The sequence below is a fragment of the Episyrphus balteatus genome, chromosome 2 (genome assembly GCF_945859705.1).
Source record: "Episyrphus balteatus chromosome 2, idEpiBalt1.1, whole genome shotgun sequence".
Classification (NCBI taxonomy): Eukaryota; Metazoa; Arthropoda; class Insecta; order Diptera; family Syrphidae; genus Episyrphus; species Episyrphus balteatus.
The window spans coordinates 74,213,128-74,232,881 of record NC_079135.1 but is presented as its reverse complement, the minus strand read 5'-3'; the positions used below and the strand labels follow the sequence as shown (position 1 = coordinate 74,232,881).

At 29.7% G+C, this 19,754-nt stretch overlaps 1 protein-coding gene across 2 annotated transcripts; it reads left to right on the top strand.

The window, feature by feature from the left end:
* Positions 1 to 2,800: 2,800 nt before the first annotated feature.
* LOC129909036 (uncharacterized) lies at positions 2,801 to 6,658 on the top strand. Of its 2 annotated transcripts, XM_055985983.1 has the most exons (5): positions 2,801 to 4,115; positions 4,177 to 4,329; positions 5,194 to 5,430; positions 5,584 to 6,322; positions 6,385 to 6,559. In XM_055985983.1, exons 1-5 carry the CDS (start codon positions 3,401 to 3,403, stop codon positions 6,431 to 6,433), a joined length of 1,893 nt encoding a protein of 630 aa, XP_055841958.1. In that variant the 5' UTR covers positions 2,801 to 3,400; the 3' UTR covers positions 6,434 to 6,559. The 2 variants fall into 2 exon arrangements, with proteins under 2 accessions (XP_055841958.1, XP_055841957.1); XM_055985982.1 differs by having other exon boundaries at positions 5,584 to 6,658.
* The last annotated feature ends 13,096 nt before the right edge of the window (positions 6,659 to 19,754 follow it).

Sequence of the window (19,754 nt, the reverse complement as noted above, 5' to 3'; positions counted from 1 at the left end):
CCACGAGTCTCACAGAGTTTGAAAATAAAAAAAAAAAATAAAGTTTAGTGGTTTTTGGATTTGGACATCTTGGATTCCCTTTTAAGCATTCCTGACTGTGTCACATGAAAAGAAGAAGAGGAAAGAGATGCATAAAAAAGAAGTATAGTAAGAAAGAGAGACATAGATTTTTTTAACTGATGAAAGGCATCATGGATAGTATCTTTTGCTACAAGTATTTGCTTAAAAAAAAAAAAAAAACAATTCCGAATCTGTGGGTGATCCAATATCCTGCCGCGTTGTGCGCCATTTTTATGATTCGCTGTTTTATGTGTTCTGATTATTTGTTAAATATCTATAAAAATGCTACTGAATTTCGTGGTTTCAGATAACAAATATAATAATTTATTCTAACAGCTACCTACTACCTTGAAGTAATCTATTACAAAAAATATGAAAGGATAATGTACAAGATTTAAAAAATACTATGATACCTATTATAAATGGTGATGGTATAATACATTATTTTAACCTTTATACGATACAAATAATAATATAAAAGTATTAATTAGAGCAATACTCCGGATAATTGCAGTTACAATTACAAGCGTATCAGCCCACTACGTTTGAGTTTGTATAGATTGTAGCTTGAACCATCATAACTTCGAAGCGCCCACTCGATAAACAATGCATTGCATGGAAATGGCACGTATTGTCGATTAATAACCCATAACGAGGGTAATATGAGCCTCGTTGCCTAACTTTAATCGCCACTTGTTGTCCTATAAGAACCGTAACAAATGAATTATTATCGTAGTTGTAGTTTTATAGTCATTCTGGTAGGTATGATTTTTGCTGTCAGAGTCTGTATAAATATTTTGAGTGTTTGTGTATTGAGAACACATCATGCCAAAGTATGTTTTGTAGGTACCGTTAATAATTGGCACATCAACCCTGACAAGTTGTCAATTTGACTTATTTACTTGTGTTTATTATATATTTTATGTTGGTGTTTAATTTTGAAGTGTATAGTTTTCACTCTTTTAGCGCACTTCAATCCCTAAGTGTTGGTATGAGTGTGAAATGATTTCTGAACAATAATTGATATGCGAGCGCACGGTTCACTTAACCGGAACAAAGTGAAACTAATTATAGGTAATTGTGAACCTTTGCGCAGGACTTGTTTCGACTCTCATGTGGGACAAGCTACAAGTTATTTTTTTCTTTTGCATTTTTGTCATTTTGTCTTCTGGAGTACATCAGTACAAAGAAAACATCACACGACCATTGTATGTGTGTGAAAATCACAATGCGGATCTTACAGTGTGTAATTTATTGTCAAACGACATTGACCTTGCAAAAATATGAAAGAGTTGAGGCAAAACTCCTCAAAAAAAAAAAAAAATAAACAAAATGTTGTAGCAATGAGAAAGTAAAATTATAGAAATGTTATATGTATAATGGATGAGTTTTTAAGCTTTGATATTCTAATTTTCTAAATAGAAAATTTAAAATGTTGTGTCAAACTTTTGTTTGAGTAAATAAATCAATATTTATATTTGACCTTTAATATAACAATTGATTCGATCAATATTCAATTTTTGAATTTTGTTTAATCATATATATTCTTTATGGCAAAATAAACATAATTGCAGTCAAAAAACCATAACTTCCAGGAAATCACATGTATTAACTGCAACATTGTAACTTGAGTGAGTTATTAAAGAGTACAATTAATGTTTAGCATTGGTATCATGCCCGCAATAATTAAATACTAGCTTACTAAATAAAATAGTATAAAATCGATGTGAAGCTTCTTTACTTTTTCACTTCATTTTTGTTTTAAATTATTTTTCTTATAGGTATCTTTAATACTTCTTAAAAAGGTATTTTTGACGTGATAACGTCTTATAAATCGATGAACCATGGCAGCCATCACAAAAAAGTGACGCCATTTTCTAACGTTACACTCTCGCACTTTCGCAGTGCGGCAAAAAATTTCAATTCAAAATTAAAAATAAACTATTAGAGATGAAAAAATCTTCTATAGCTTATTTGAAAGTTAATAACCTCCCGAATAGCACAAAATTCGATTTGCAACAAGATTTCTGTTGTATTGCTATTATATAGAAGTAATCTGAAACAAATGCTGTCATAAATTAGTTGTATTTTTGTGCATAAGACACTTTTTATAACTTTTTCATTCGAAATGATATATATTGGTTTCATTTAAGTATTGATTTGTTCCCAAAAAATTAGGTTTGTTGTGAAAAGGTTACACAAAAGTCAGTAAGTTGCAAGTTTAAAAAAATGTTATAGTTACTTTCGTTAGAGTTTTAAGTTCGTCTTTTTAAACTATAATGTTGATATAACTTTTGAACTAACTTTTTTAACAGTTGAGTGTCATAATTACAACGTACAAATATCTAAATCCAACGACTTGCCGCTACAACATTGATGTAACTTTAATGTTATAATTTTTTTGTAGTTTGGATTTTGTTTCATTTTGGCCTTTCGATGGTTTTTTGAAACAAATGAGAAACAAACGTTTGTTTCCAGCTTCAGAATAATATCATTTCTGTAACTTTGAATGTATATATTTTTCTTAGATGTATTTGTTTTATTTAATGTTTTAAATATTTTTGTATTAACAATGTCAAATATATATCAGTTTTCAGCTTCAGAAAAACAATTCACTGTATTTTTATTTCTGGGTTCACATTATTTGTCTTTGATACAAATGTCAAACGAACATTAGTTTCTAGCCGCAGAATAATAACATCGCTGTAACTTCAATTCAGTGTACATATTTTGTAGTGGTGTGTGTTCTTGTGCTTTCAGTCAGTCGATAGTTGCTTGAAACAGCTGTCAAACAAACATTTGTTTCCAGCTTCAGAATAATGACATCTCTGTAACTTGTATTTTTTTTTAACCGATGTTATTTCTTTACTTAAGCCGTATGCAAATTGCATTGAAATTTGGGTTAAAATGTTGACCTTGGTTAAAATTTTATCTTGCTCTACAGCAGAATAAATTTTAACCAACTTTATGCACCACACAAGTGACAAAATTTAACCAAAAAAATTTTAACGCAATTTGCACACCGCCTCAAACTTCAAAACAATTTTATGAAACAAATGCAGCATAAATATCTGTTTCTAGCTTCAGAACAATAACATTGCTGTAACTTTAAATCAGTACACCTAAATATTACAAAATTAAAACTTTAATAAATCACAAAACGACAAATATTTCTCTTTATTAATTTAACTGAACTACAACACAACAATATAGTTTCCATCACAAATGACATTTGGCGGAAACGCCATATAGATGACAGCCAGAACATCATTAATAATATATGACAGATCGCGATAACCTTGTTTGAGTTTCTATTAAAAAGTTAAAAAATTAAGCTAAAATGGAAAAGAAAAATTCAAAGTTAAATATACATTGGTGGAAAAAAATAAAAGCCAATGGAAACGAAAGAAAAAAAAGAAGAGAACTCATAAATAATATGGTTTCGAATAATTTCCGTGAAATTCCTCGACGAAAACCCATGAAACCACCTGAATCGGTTCAAGTGACCAGTGTTCTTGTGAGTAGTGCGCCTGAAAATGTTGAAAAAAACACCCAAAATGAACTGCAAGAATGTTCCGAAAGTGATAACCAAAACCAAAATTGGAACACCGAAATGGACGAATCCAACTTTTCCGAGTTGAATACGGAAATAGACTCAGAAGAAAAGAGGTCAACAATAATTGAAGACCTAAGAGAGTGGAGTGGCCAATTTTGTATAAAGCATAACGCTTTAAATGGTCTTCTTGCATTGCTAAACAAGAATGTGCCAGAGTTTGCCTTGCCAAAGGATTCAAGAACGGTGATGGCTACACCAAGGAAAAAATGCGAAATCAATGAAGATGGATTTGGTGGATCCTATTGGCATTATGGCCTTGAAAATGCGCTCACAAATTGTTTAGCAAACGTGCAAGAAGACACAACCATAAAAATAAACATTAACGTCGACGGATTACCTCTTTTCAAGAGTTCAAGGTTTGAGTTCTGGCCAATACTTGTGAGTATTCACAAACAAATAGATATTGCGCCCATGGTTGTCGGAATCTACTATGGAAAGGGTAAGATTTGAACAAAACTTCTTATTAAAAATAATGTTTACTTAAATTAACATAATTTTAGGTAAACCCAAGGATGTTAATTGGTTTATGAAACCCTTTGTTGATGAATTTTTGTCCATCAATGAAAAAAATGGCATACATATAAATGGACAAAAAGTTGTACCCCAGATTCGCAGTTTTATATGCGATACACCAGCCCGTCACTACTTAAAAGGTAAGATTGATATTTTTGATATGTTTTGGTTGAAATTTATGGAATTCACTCAACTTCATTTTTATCTGACAACTACGAATTCCACTCTGAGTATAGTTTATCGATTTACTCGAACTTCACAATATGTACATAGGTAAATACATATATGCCACTGATTTGCACATTATTAGGTATTTCATTAATTTAGCTATTTCCTAATTTTTTTTATTGACAACATTTGACATTTTTAAATCCTCAAATATGTGAACATAAAAATAAATTGAATTCCAATTGCTATTGTCAAGGGATGATTTTTTAGAGTAAATATATTTTTTGAAGTATTCTATGTTTTTTAATCGTGATATAATATACCTAGTAGTGGCCAAGTAAAATATTCGGTAAAAAATTCAAACTTAAAATATATAAGTCAAAGTTGGCATAGAATTTGAAAAAGTGAATACTTTTATTGACATTGATACCTACTTAAAACATTTTTTTATTCAAATCATATCTATCATAGTTTTTGTTTTTCATTTTGTTAGTTTCAAATATTTTTCTAAATGACATTTCACGAAATGTTTCAAAGAATATTTATTTTATCCAATAAGATTTTAAACGTTTTTTTTATTATTGAAGCCTGTATGGACTGGAGCCCAAATAAGATAATTTTTGCAAATTTCTTATTTCGAATGTGAAATTTTATAGGAACTCATTTAATTTTACATTCAAAATGAGACAATTTGCGAAATTATCTCAAATTACGTCTTGTCCAAACTGGCTTACATAAAATAAAAAACTTTAAAAATCTTTTTGGATATCTTTTTGATAATAGTCTGTGTGGGCAAACATAATATTTACTTATTGTATTTTTTTATATGATGCCAGGCGTAATAAGTAGTAATGGCTATTTTGGATGCTTAATGTGTGAAACAAAAGGCAAGTATTCCCACACTGCGAGAACAATGATCTATACCGACATTAATGCTGAGCTGCGCACCAATGAAAAATTTAGATCCGGAGTTTATACTGACCATTGCAAGCTGAGTACTGTTTTGAGGAACCTGCCTATTGATATGATAAAAGACTTTCCTGTTGCAGATAGTCTCCATTTAATAGACCTAGGTAATTCCTTTTGTTTCATTTATTCAAAAAAAAAAAAGGCTCAAAAAATTGAATTTATGTAATGATGTAATTTCATTTTCGAATTTGTCTGAATATTCGTTAAGTAAACATTTGATTTTCTTGATTTTGTATTTTTTTTTTCTTACCATACAGGGATCACGAAACGTTTTTTAAATGGTTGGAAAAGTGGAAATTTGAATAACCACAAAGCGCGTTGGAGTATTCATCAAGCTAACGAAGTTTCAGCCTTCCTTGAGAGATGCAAGTTGCCAAAGGAGTTTGATAGACCAGTTCGGGGTTTGAGTGATTTGGCACACTGGAAGGGAACCGAGTACAGAACATTCATGTTATACCTGAGTATTGTTGTGGTAAAAAAATTTTTTGTTGACCCCAAAATTAGCCAACATTTCTTGCTATTTTATTGTGCAGTTGTTATCTGCATGAGGCACGATCAATGCGAAGAAAGTTATAAGGTAGCGGAGTTAATGTTCAAAGACTTTTTGATCAATTTTAAAGCATTATATGGAATAGATCATTTTTCCAGTAACTTGCATAATGTTTGCCATATCGTAAATGACGTAAGAAAATTTGGACCACTTGACACATTTTCTGCTTATGCCTTCGAATCAAAGTTATATTACATAAAAAGATTGCTGCGACTTGGAAGAACACCTTTAAGCCAAGTAGCCCGAAGAATATCTGAGCGTCAAAGTTCGGGTGTTCTTCACAAGGTGTCTTCAAAAATAAAAACACCTCAAGTAAAATATCCTATGGAACCTTTTGCAACCAGTAATTCTTTACTTGCATCATTTATCCTGGCACAAAAAGCAACAATATATAGCCAAGTACAGTTACCAACGTTCATATTAGATTGTAAAAAAAACGAAAATAGGTGGATTTTAAATAAATCATTCCAAATAGTATATGTAAAGTACATTATAAAAACTTTTGCAGAAAATCCGGATCTTTACTTGTATGGTCCACCGTTATCAAAGATAAGTGATTATTTTGAATATCCAATGCGTTCTTCTGAACTTAATATTTACCAATCTGATTGCATTATGGATTCACCTATTTTCGTTTCCGTGTCGGACATTTATTGTAAGCTTGTAAGAGTTGAATATAACTTAGAAAAATCTGTTTTTATACCTTTGCTCCATACAATTGAAGAAAAACAATAAACGTTAATTATTTTTTATGATTTGCATTTATTTTTGAACAAAAACAAAATATTTCTTAAAATAAAGTTTATAAATTAAAGTTTATAAAATAAAGTTTTGATTACGAAAAATTATATCAAATAATTTTATTCATTTTCTTTTTCATGCTCATCTTCGAACTGATTTTCATGCACTTCTGATTCGGGTTTGTTTTTAATTGTCTTCGACGGTCGGCTACGGGATGATGGTTTTTTGGACGGTTTTGTGCGTAGAACTTCACGAACGTTATTGACTTTTTTGAATCGAAGCAAATTTTCGAACATTTTTTCAACGTCCGTTTGAACTTTCGTATGGTCACACATGCGAACTATTCGAACCATGAATGCAACGAACAATTTATGTTTCCCTTCGAAACTCATATTTTGAGAGTTTTTGCGATTTAATCCTTTCCAAGAGTATGGAAGGAAAAGAGCCGGCTCCGTTAAAAGACGGATCACCATCGTAAAAAAGGTTTGCCCATTTTCATGGGAGTTCATTTTAAATTTGGTTTTGAGAAATCGAATGAAGCGAAGTTGGTAAGTTTTATCTCGCAAAAGATTCTCAAATTCTTCAAGGTCTTCCATTGTTTTTATTTTTGGTTTTGATTCAAGATCAGTAAAATCTTCTTCTTCATATAGTTCTTTAGTCTCAATAATTTCATTGGATTCAACGTTTTTTTTGTTTAGATATTCGGTGATGTACTTGTCTACATTGCTAGTTTGAGTTAAGATTTGCACAAGAACATCACCGAATCCTTTTACAACACATTTCAGATCATCGATTTCATTGCGCATCTGATTTACTGAATCACAAAGCAGATTTAGATTATCATTTGAGAAGTATTGCATTGTGTTGTTATGAGGTTGATCATCTGGTGTTGATTCATGTTCCTCCATGTTTTGGACACTATATTGGTCTCCTATATTGGAGTTAAAAGTTTCCCGCGGTACCAATACGGTCGATCCATTCGCCTCCTTTATAATGGAATACCCATGAAACTCACCCTTTTGGAGTACGTCCGCATTCATACCAGGTGCATCGATGTTTTCGATGTTTTCGTAAGTTATAGCAGGTAACTCGTCTACTTTTGAGATTTTGGTTGGCGGACTCTCAAAAATCGTGTTCTAAAAAAATTTTAATTTTATATTTAAACGTCTAAGATATTTTTTATTGAAAAAAATTACCGGTATTGACAAGGAGTATTGATTATTTCGTGGCAAGGATGTGAGTTGGGGTGCTAATCGTTTTTTGGCTCTTTCTGAGCGGGACATTTTATTTCTCTCCCATTCGGATTCATCCGTTTCGGTTTCTGAAGCTTTATTAAAATAATGCTCAGCCAGCTCGTCGGCTTCATCAAATGACAGATCCTTGTGCTTTATTTTTATAATTGGCTGCGGGATCCAATTATCTTCGTACACCGAGTTTTCTTCGTACTGACGTTGGGTAAGCATACCTGATCTCGGCCAAAATACAATCCCATTTAATTGGTCTACCCAACCACTTGGAGCAAAGCTAAATTCTCGGCCTTGCCGAGTTCCTTTTTTTTTACATTCCAAAACTATGTAGGGCATGTTTTTATATTTTTTTATCTTTTCTTTTTGAAAACTGAACTTCTTTTGAATGAACTAACCGAATGATGCTGACTTTCACTTTGACGTTTCAAGTTAATGTGAGATGCTAAACATGAAAATGTTTTTGCAATATAGTAATTCTAACTGTGAAACTTGCGTTGAAACCAACTTTAGTTACAAAAAAGTTACAATGACATTGATGTTTTTTATTCAATTATCACGATGTTATAATACTGTTTACTTAATGTTTTAAGAATACGGAATCTAGAAACATTTATGTAATCTATAAAAAACTTTATTGCATTTGTTAAGCTTTTAAAAAGTAATTTTGTTGTATTTTACTGTTCTCGTTAGTGTTTTTGTATCACTGGTGTTCAGTGTTGCCACTTCCAAACAAAATTTGCGCAGTAGATCCATACAAAAAATGCAGTAGATTAAAAAAATTCGCAGTAGATTTTTTATTTAACAAGCAAAATACCCGTATGTTGAACTAACAGTCAGAATACATTTATTATTACAACCAAACTCATGTACAGAATTTAAATTAAGCATTTGTACTTACTTTTAGATTTTTTTTCACAAATCCAGACTCTATCTGTTGGGTAAAAAACACTTTTAACAGAGTTTATCTTGGTGTTTTGCAGCTTTTTTTAGATTTTTTACATTTCAATACTATTTATTACAAAAGAGTTTGTTTATTATTTCCTTAAAACGTTTGGAATTTGATTTGAAGAAATGTAGTAGATTTGATTAAGTGGCCATTGATTTATTTTTTGAAAGAAATGCAGTAGATCTACTGCAACTGCATCAAAGTGGCAACGCTGGTGGTATTATGAAAGTGTTATAAGAATGTAGATACATCATATATTTTGAAGAAAAATAGTCATTAGAAAATCTAGCTACGATTATGAATGCTTGCGTTGTCGTTGAAGAATAATTAAAATTTGTTCGAAAAACATAATCTGATCTCTCTTTAAAAGAATAAGAATTCACTTTTTCAAGTCTTTTGGATAAAAGTGAAATATGTGTCGAGATCTTTAAAGGCCAAGAACCTTTGACGATTTTAAAATGTATTTCATGATTTTTGAAAAAAAAAAATTAATAGATTTGAATATGTATAAGTGATTTCATTGTTGCGGGTGCTTCATGTGTACACATAAATTATTATTTTTTGGTTACTTTTAATAAGAAACCATCACATCTTTCACCTTGTATTGTCTTTTGGAAAGGTAATGATATTTAATGATATCAAAATTATATTATTATTATATTGTTAATTGTATTTTTACAGATTCTTTGCTTCTATAATTTAAAGTTTTTGTCAGCTTTTTTTACAACTTGTAAACAATTAATTGTTAATAAAGAAAAACTAAATTGGTTGAATATTAAGAAGTCTTATTGTTTAGAAACAAAAAAACGACGTTTTTTGTAGAAATTTGGGGCTTGGTTCTTCTTTTTTTTTTAATTTACAACCATGTGACCCCCTGACAGCACACAAGTCCATTTTTTGGCATGTAAGAATGTCTTTAAAACTTTTCAAAAAGCTTACCGGCAAAATATCATCTTCATCGAGATCTTAAAAAAAGTTCAAGTAATTACGTTTTTGGAAATCTCGGTGACAGTAAAAAAGGAATTTCAGCACAACGGCAATAGTGGACTGAAATTATAACTTGATGTTATGTTTTATGATGTGTAGTGAATATATGAAGTCTATTACCTATGTTATTTAAATATTTGTATAAACATAAGAACTTTGATATAATAACCCAAACAAATTATCGCATTTTTTAACAAGTCATTAGATGAAATAACGAATATATTTTGTTTCAAAAACCAGAAAAACTATTAAAATTTCAGTAATGTTTGTATGTTGTAACTACAGTTTAAATCATTTATTTTATAATATTCGATTATTATTAAGTCGAAACAACGTTTCAATATTGACGCAAACAGTATGAAAGTTACAGTTTTAAAATTTAAGTTTTAATGCTGTTATACGAAACAATAGCCATGTTGTTTTTGATTTTACAACCCTGCATAAAAAAATGGTTTTAGATGACAAATATAAAAAACAATTTTTCCTTTATTTAATACATTGTTTAGACATTGTTTTAATCCAAATTAATGAATATTGCACTTGCGCAAGTGAATCACTCATTTTTTTGAAATTTTGATGCCGAATTTCTGATATGAATATTTTTCAATTTTTTAACTTTTCCTCTGATTTCCGTTTTCGGGATGGCCCATGAATTTTCCGGAGCTAAAACATCTATATTTTTGAGAAAAATGATATTCGTTGATGGAATTTGGCCCCCAAATATGAAAACCCCGATTTCCAACGAAGTATTAGGTACTCATATTTATTTATTTAATCAATTCAACTTGATTTTTTCCGTAACATCTTTGACATAAAATAATTGAATTGGATTACTTTTTTGTAACTTCTTTAATGTTTTTAGAAACATATTTCTTTTGTAGTATATGTTATAAAAAAATATTTTGGAACAACCCAAAATCAATGCGTATTATAGAAAATCTAAGAAATGTTATTGTAATTCATAAACAACACATCGAAATGGAAGAAAACGTTATTGTAATTTTAGTTCAATGCAATAGAAGCTAAAACTTTGCTGTGAAAACAGTAATATAATTTTGTATTCGTTGTTTATTTAGTTTCAAAAGTATTAAAGTTATGTATAAGAAACAACTACAAATAGTTATATAAACTAAGCAGCAACTTAAAAATTGCTTGTGAATACATTTCTAAAATAGTGAAAAAACAGTTTGTTTGTTCAAACAATATATCGAAAACTAAAATTTAACAAAGATCAACCTCAATATAATTCAATTACTACAAAATTGTTGCAAATAAACTGGGGAAATGCGGCTATTTGGGTTGCAATGTGGTATTAAACAATGTTCCTGAAATACTTCGGCAATAACTTGATTGTTTTACTGGAGTTATATTTACCAAATGAAAACACATCCGTGCTATTCGGGCTAAAGCTTAATCTAAATGAAGGATTTTTAAAAATTCCGTCATTTAATAGGGTAAACAGATGTAAAACGGAAGGATGAAATTTGGGCTTAAATCTAAACGCGAAGTCGTAGAGAATTGTTTTTTTTTTTTGCTATAGATAGATGAAATTAATTTAAGAATAACTGCATTTAAGAAAAAATTCTAAAAAATTTTGAAACTAAGATATAACGTTTTGAACGTTTATGATTAAGGGTAAATGAATTTTTTTTTTGACAATTCTAAAGATGTCAGGTGAAAGATGAGGGAAAAAAAATTAGGGGTATGATACGGATTTTTTTCCAACACTCTGCGTTTTGAAATATGAATTTTTGAAAAACACCTTGTTTTTTTGAGGGTATTTTGGGTAATTTTTGATTTTTAGCTTTTTTTTGGAGCGTTCAAAAAATCTCAAACTTATAGGACATGTATGCCTTATACATACATGTTGGAAAAATTTGGAATCGTTTAATGAGTTTTGACTGAATAACGGAAGAAACAAGTTTTTAAAAAATACGTTTTTTTACCGTTTTTAACCGATTTTCATCGTTTTTTTATTTTTATCTTTTTTTCTTTAATAGATACAGAAATAAAGTATATTGAGTAATGATAGACCATGACCACGACTATATGTGTGCGAAGTTTCAATCATTTTCATAAACACAATTTTAAGATAACGGTAAAATAAAATTTTAGAATTCAACAGGTTATAACTTTTGACCAAGAGCAGATAGAAACTTTATTAAACTTTTATGAGCATCCTGATACAATTATCTTTCATTTGGTATATCACACATAACGGTAGACTAACTACAAGCTACACAATGTTAAATCAAGAAACTTGCGAAAAACCTCAAAACACCAGTGGAGATCTGTTGCTCCCCGAACAACCACCAGTGTGGGAAGTACCGTAATCTCAGTCTGGAAATTCGACATGGTTGAATTTAAAAAATTCTAACTTCTCTTGTAGGCATTTTTGAAATGTGATTAATACTTCATATGAAAGGTGAAAGCTTTCACATGGTATAAAATTATTTATAGGTTGTCAAACAAAAAATTTGTTCCATAGCCTGAGAACATAAAAATAAATGTTTTTTTTTGCTTTTTTTAATGAAATTTGATCGAGTTCAAAAAATTCTAGCTCTTTTTGTAGATATCTCATAGACCTGATCGATATAATATTTTGAGCTAAGACAATAAGCTTCCAGATGGTATAAAATTTTGTGAGAAGATAAAAATTCATGTTTTCTTTGCTTTTTTGATTAAAATGATTGTTTTCAATAATTTATTTTTATACTTTTTGCGCATTTTAAAAATTTAAAAATTATTTTATTATTAAGAAGAAATACTTGGCTTTTAAATTGTAAGTAAATTGTAATTTTTAAATAAAAAAATAAAAAAATTAGTATAATGAGAAAATAAAAAAGGTATTTTTTTTTAGCTTTTTCTTGTAAATTATGATTGTTTGAAAAAAAGTAAACGCTTCAATTGCACTTAATCTGTTTTCTGACGACGTTATCACGTAAAATCATCGTCCGTAAACCGGCTTTACAGAAAACCTCTTTTTGTCATTTATTATACCCCTGGCCTATTTTTTAAGTGAGATGCAAACCTATGTTTCTTTTGTGAAATTTCAGGTCACTAAGGTCCTTTTGATTTTATAAACTTTTTTAAATGTTTTAAAAGTTCTATAATGTACACTGAACCAAATTCTTACGTAAATACAACGAAAAAATTCGTTGAGCCAACGAAAATTTATTCAATTTTCAGCCGATGAAAAATTTAATTGGCTCAACGAAATGGCTTTCATGAGCCATTCGAGAATTAATGAATTTTTACATCGCTTTACGAAGTTTTTTCATCAATTCACGTAAAATTTAATTAAATTACGGTGATTTTTTTTCGTTAGTCAACGTATTTTTTGATTAATTTATGCAAGGAACTTTCGTAAGCTAACGATTTTTTTCGTAAATTTTATGAATATTTTATAGTAACTTAATAAAAATTTTGATCAAAAAACGAAAAAATTCTATTTTTAGACAATTATTTCCGTAAAAATGAGTATGACATTTTTCGTTAAGTGACGAATATTTTCATTCAATTGGATTTCTTGACTCTAAACAAGGAAGAAAAGGTGTATGAAATGTTTTCATTAAGTGATGAAGTTTTTCATATTACATTATGAAAAATTACATATTTTCGTTGTGCCAACGAAAGTTTCGTTGGTCCAACGAAAATGTAGTGTATGCAACGATTTTCGTAATTTTACTAAATTTATTATTTTCAGTGTAGCAGATACCATTTTTCATATTTAAATACAAATGGATATGACAGATCCTCTAGTCATTTTTAAGGGGCAACGAATTTTGATTAAGAGACAGTATTAAACTACTAAACCAACATTAAAACCAACAATATCTTATAGCTGTTAAATTATTTATCTTATATAAAATCACTGGGAACTAAATTCTGGGTTTAATTTAACAATCTTATGGTAATTAATAGAGATGACAAAGAAATATCGCCAACATTTTGTACTTAAGATTTGGAATGTCCATAAAAAACAAAGAATAATGTTTTTTTTTTTTGAAAATTTAATTGATGAGAACAAAAGAAGTAAATTTTATTTGATATATTTTTCCCTTTTATAAACTACGTGCAAGTATGCAATGACACTTCTTACCTACTCGTCGTCTTTCGTTGAGATTTATAAAAGATTATTCAACTTATGGTCTGGAAGAATTTTATTATTCTTGGCTAATTAAAAGACTTCATAATGAGTCCGTAATAATAATCTCACCCGCAAGTTATGACCTGGACAAGAACATTAAAACCTACAAAAATAACCCAAGAAGATTATCTCGTTTCCTCTCATCTCCATGTCAAAAAAATAAAAACTTAAAGAACAAAAAAAAAAAAACATAACCAGACTAAGAACATATAAGTATCAAAATTATTTTTTTCATTTATTTTTTTTTTACTTGGTCGTTTTTGTTGTTGTTGTGTTATTTGTTTGGCTTCTTTCTTTTTGAGTAATGCTCCCATTGTCAGGAACAGGGATCCCATCCCAATACGTGACTCTTGGCTTTAGTATAAATTACTTACCTCTCGTCCAGCGTAATGAGATATATGTGAATGGACTCGCACAAGATCTTTTTTTTTTTGTAACATGGTGTATATCCTTTGCGGCATGCAACAAATAACGTCATAAAATTCAGATACCGAGTGATACAAGGTGTGTCCCAACCCACCAACCAGACAACAACAACAACAAACAAAAAAAATCATAAAAAAAGAGAAATTTTTGAAAATTTCGAAACAAAAATCACGGAAGAAAATTACGGTTGCGGTGGTTAAACATTTCACCCAAAAATAACAAAAAAAAAAAAAAAAATAGTTTTTATTTGTTTCGGTCTGCGAAGACCCCGTGAGAAGGACACCGAGTGCGCCTGAATAAAAATTACGATTTATGTTGACATCTTTAATTGAATGGGCTTCAGTGAGCGCCTCATCGGACTCCTTTTGAAATAAACAATATAACAGTGTCGCACCAAATGGCTTCTTTTTTTGTCAACGAAAAAAATATATAAGGCCGAGTAGCCACAGTACCCAATACAAAAAATGTTAAATATGTTTTAAGGAAAAATTGTTCAAAATTACCAAAAAACTATATTTCATCATATTTTCAGCCATGTAAAAAGATAAAGTATTTTGTTATTTTTTCATTATACAGTTCGGTATTTATAAATTCTCAAAGCATACAAATCAGCTATTTAGTAAAAACATCAAAAATGTCGTTTTTTTAATTTTTCTTTTTTGATGAATACTTTTACAGGTAATCATTAAATTTTTTTTAAAGTATCTTATTATCTTTGCCCGAAATCAGACTACACATACAAAATTCAAAACTTAGGTCAAATTTATTCACTCTCCATTATATTTAAAGGCCCCATTAAAAATAAAAAATCTGTCAAATCACATACAAATTTTAAAATTTCCCGTTTTTAATGGAGACTTTAAATTTAATGGAGTGTGAATAAATTGGGCCTTAAAGGATTCGAAAAAATTTCCCTTAAAAAATCAATTTTTTAAAAAAGTACCTATTTTTTACATTTTAATTCAGCTTTCAGGTTCCAGTTCTTTAGTTCAGATTTATTATTTATGATCCAGATACGAGTATAGCTTGAAAACTAAGAGCCCTTTGCTGAATCGAAACTTAAGCATTTAAGTTCAGCATTAATCTTTATGTGACAGTTTATGCAGAGGAAAAAGTAAAGAATAAGAGTTTACGTTCAACATAAATTATTTAAGTTTCGTTTCAGCAAATGGCCCTAAGTTAATTATGCTTTAAAAAACAACGACAAAAAAACTTTGAAAAAACATATCTCGAAAACTTATCCATAAACATTTTTGATTTATGATTTTCAAGTTTTCTTGATTGAAATCTGTACGAAAGTATAAGGGTTTATATTTTAAAAGTGATATTTTCAGAACCTTGAAAACTGAATTTCGAAATAAACTGGTAAACCAGATTCTGCGTCTATAAAAACAGCGTCTAATAAAGGGTAAGTCAAAGGTAACCATAAGACCGACGGACATCATGATGAAAACCAATTTTTTCAGAACTCTTCATCATCGTAATGTTGGCTTTAATTAAAACTTCAATTTTTTAACACGAAACCAATACTTGCCCTATAGAGCAAATAAAAATATAGTACAGTCAAATAAGGTGAAAAAAGGGTTAAACCTCGGAATGAATGTTAATAGAATTTTGTTCAATATCTTCGTTTTGGCATTCTGTAACTTACCTCAAAAGATTAGACAAATCTTATGTCCTTCGAGAAAACGTTTTAAAAAATTGATTTTTGTATTAAGCCAATAAGTGTCCTTTAAATATTTTGGGGCTAGTAAAAGTAATCATCTTTTGTTACATTTTTTTTTTTTTTACTAAAACCTTGGACCCAATGGTTGGGTCAACGTTTTATTATCCATCCACCTTCTAGAATGACTACCATCTCAGTATCCTCATCAATATCACGAATGAAAAGCCAGCAGCAGCAAAGTGCATATGATGCCCCATCCAAAGAGTAGTAGTTACTTAATATGCAAGTAATGCAACCGCCATATAGGCCCTGACTAGATGTCTATCTGGGTCTCTTCGAGCTCTGGATATAACAAAAAAAAATTAAATTCAAAATCGTCTTAGCCCGGTCGATGGACCTCTATACACATAAGTTGGACCATCAGGGGAAGGAAGTGTTGATGCCCAGGTAAAAGAAGTCTCCTCTCAGATTGCGGACTAAGATGTCTCTGCGATGATGATGCCACAATGAATAGTAGTTGTGATGATGTCTTTCATTGAGTATAAGCATTTTGTTGGTTATACACCAGTTTGCTATGGCAGTTACCGTCCTGGTGTTCTAATTCAATGAAGTGGCTTCATTTATTTAATCACACCGACATGCACCGAAATGATGAAGTGATGTGTGTGGTTTTTCACTCTGATGCTGGACTACTCTCTGCGCGCGATGAGAATTGATCTTTCACCCAGTTAGAGTTGTGATAAGACCGATAACGATGCGGACGTGCATTTCACCCCGGTCGCACTAAATTAAAAGTTGTGATGTTGAAGGCGGTTATAAGGCTGCTAGCAGGGGCATCATATCATCAGGTATAGAAAGAAGTTCATAAATTTCGAATGTGATGTTATGTGCGCGTTGGAATTTTATGAGAGCGGACATTTAAAAAATTTGGTGATATCTGATCTTTATCGAAGAGAGACAAAGGGTCGTAAACCCCCATCAGAGTGAAAAAATAGAATAGAACAAAAAATATTTGAAGCTATCAATGAAGTGCAGTTCATATAGAAAATTGATTTATTATTTCCTTTAATCGAAATAAAAATAATTCATGATTATTTAACAAACAAAAGAATACTTTGTTAAATAATTAAAGTGGTCAAAAAACGATGTATAAACTATACATTAGCTGCTTTTCTCTGGAAACATTTATCTACTGCTTAGTACTCAAAACTACTTTGAACTAATTTTGCTATATTGAAAAAGAAGTTCAAACCAGCTTTAAGTACTGAGCAGTAGATAAATAATCCGAAAGGATCGCAGCTATACATAGCTTCGATAAAGAACCTTATCGAAGCTAATTTTTGATTTCACTTTCCCATGATCAGTTGCAGCTTGAATATTTGGACAAAGATAGCTATATTTTATTGAAACAAGTAAAGCGCATTTGTTTCAAACGTTTACACAAATAGACGCAGAGATGGTTGCAAGTTTTCAAACTCAATCGGGAAATGGAATTTTTTTCTCATAAAATTGTTGGATGGGGTGGGATAGGTAAGCGAACTGGCAGAAAGGAGATTGGGTAAAATAAGCATGATTTTTTTGGAAAAAAAAATTTCGGAAATGGGTGCAAAGTGGCAGAGATTGTTGAAGAAGGTGTACAAGTGACAATTCCAATATGGGAGAAAGCTAAGTGGAGGGAAAAGGGGTGACAGAAGGACCCAAATTGGTATTTTTTTTTTTTTTTTAATTTTACTGACTCGGAAATTTTTTACATTAGAGAGTGCCAAAATAAGATTTTTATTAAAAAAATATATATTTAAAAAGAACGGCAACACCTACAATCTTATTTTATATCTTTTTTTAAAGCCAGAAACCTATTATTCAATTAAATTTTCAAATAATGTTGTTTTCGTGAAATTTTTTTGAAAAAATATTTTTTAAACTCAAAATTTTAAATTTATTTTTTTGTTTATTTATTGATACTGTCAAGCTTTGCTTTTGGTAATTTAATTTAATTTTCTAGCTAATTTTCAACCAAGTGTTGAAAATCAGATATACAGTTTTTGACCAAATAATTCTTTAACTCAAAATTTTTAACTTTTTTTTTCTCATTTAAATTTTTTTAAATTTCACGATATCAAGCACTGCATTTGGTAATTTAATTCAATTTCCTAATCAATTTTAAATCAATTACTGAAAACCATATGCAAAAATGTCGTAGGTACAGTTTTTTAAAAAATTAGATTTTAAACTCAAAATTTGTTTTTATTTTTTTTTTTCTTATTGACGTGATAACGTCTTATAAATCGATGAAGCGTGGCAGCCACCACAAAAACGTTACACTCTCGCGGCAAAAATTTCAATTCAAAATTAACCCTTTCGAACCCAAGCTATGAAAATCAATATTAAAAAATGTTTTTTCGGTATTATCGGGTCAAAAACATCACAACTAAGAAATATGAATAGCAAAAAGTTATTTTCCAAAATAATAAATAGCAAAACTAATGTGTTCTTGTCATGTTACATGTTATAGTAACATGCACTGCCTATGACCACCAAAAAAAGTCGGAGAACTGAGAAAAGAACTTTTTATGAAACTATAATGTATGCTACTTCTTCTAAGCAAAAAAACAAAACACTTTCTGCATTAACATTTTTTATATCTTTTTTTCAAAATTATGACCATATATAAAAAAAACTTTTTTATGCCAAAAAAAAAAAAATGTGAATTTCAGTCCCTTTCTCTATAAAAAAAATTAAAGGTATGATATTTGACTAACTTTTTGTAATAATCCAGTAACTAGGCATTATTATCTTTCAATTAAGCCATCGTTACCTAAAAAATTGTTTAATTTAATATTTTTTACGAATTTAAAAAAAAATGTTACATGAGAGTAACGCTGGGTCCGAAATGGTTAAAAATAAACTATTAGATATACAAAAATCTTCTATAGCTTATTTGAAAGATAATAACCTAAAGCTTAATACAAATGAAGGATTTTTAAAAATTCCGTCATTTATTAACGTAAATAGGGGTAAAACGGAAAGATGAAATTTGGACTAAAATCTAAACGCGAAGTTGTAGAGAGTTGATTTTTTTGCTAAAGATAGATGGACTAATTTAAAAATAACTTCATTTAAGAAAAAATTCTTAAACATTTTTAAACTAAGCTATAACGTTTTGTTTGAACGTTGAACACGTGTTGGGGCTATGACAAAATTATGATTTTGAGTAGGGAAATTTTTTTTTGACAATTCTAAAGGTGAAAGGTGAAAGATGAGGGAAAAAAAAGTAGGCGTATGATACGGATTTTTTTCCAACACTCTGCGTTTTGAAATATGAAATTTTGAAAAACACCTTGTTTTTTAGGGATATTTTTGGGTAGTTTTTGATTTTTAGCTTTTTTTGGAAATTTGATCGAGTTCAAAAAATTCTAGCTCTTCTCTTCTCTTCTTCTGTAGATGTCTCATAGACCTGATCGATATATATATATTTTGATAAGCTTTCAGATGTTATAAAATAGGTTTTATAGGTTGTTAGGAAAAAAAACGGAATTATTGATGTGAGAAGATAAAAATTCATGTTTTTTTTTTTTGCTTTTTTTGATGAAAATTATTGTTTTCAATAAATTATTTTTATACTTTTTGCTCATTGTAAAAATTTAAAAATGGTTTTATTCTTAAAAAGAAATACTTGGCTTTTAAAATGCATAATATTTTTTTTTTGTAAGCTTTT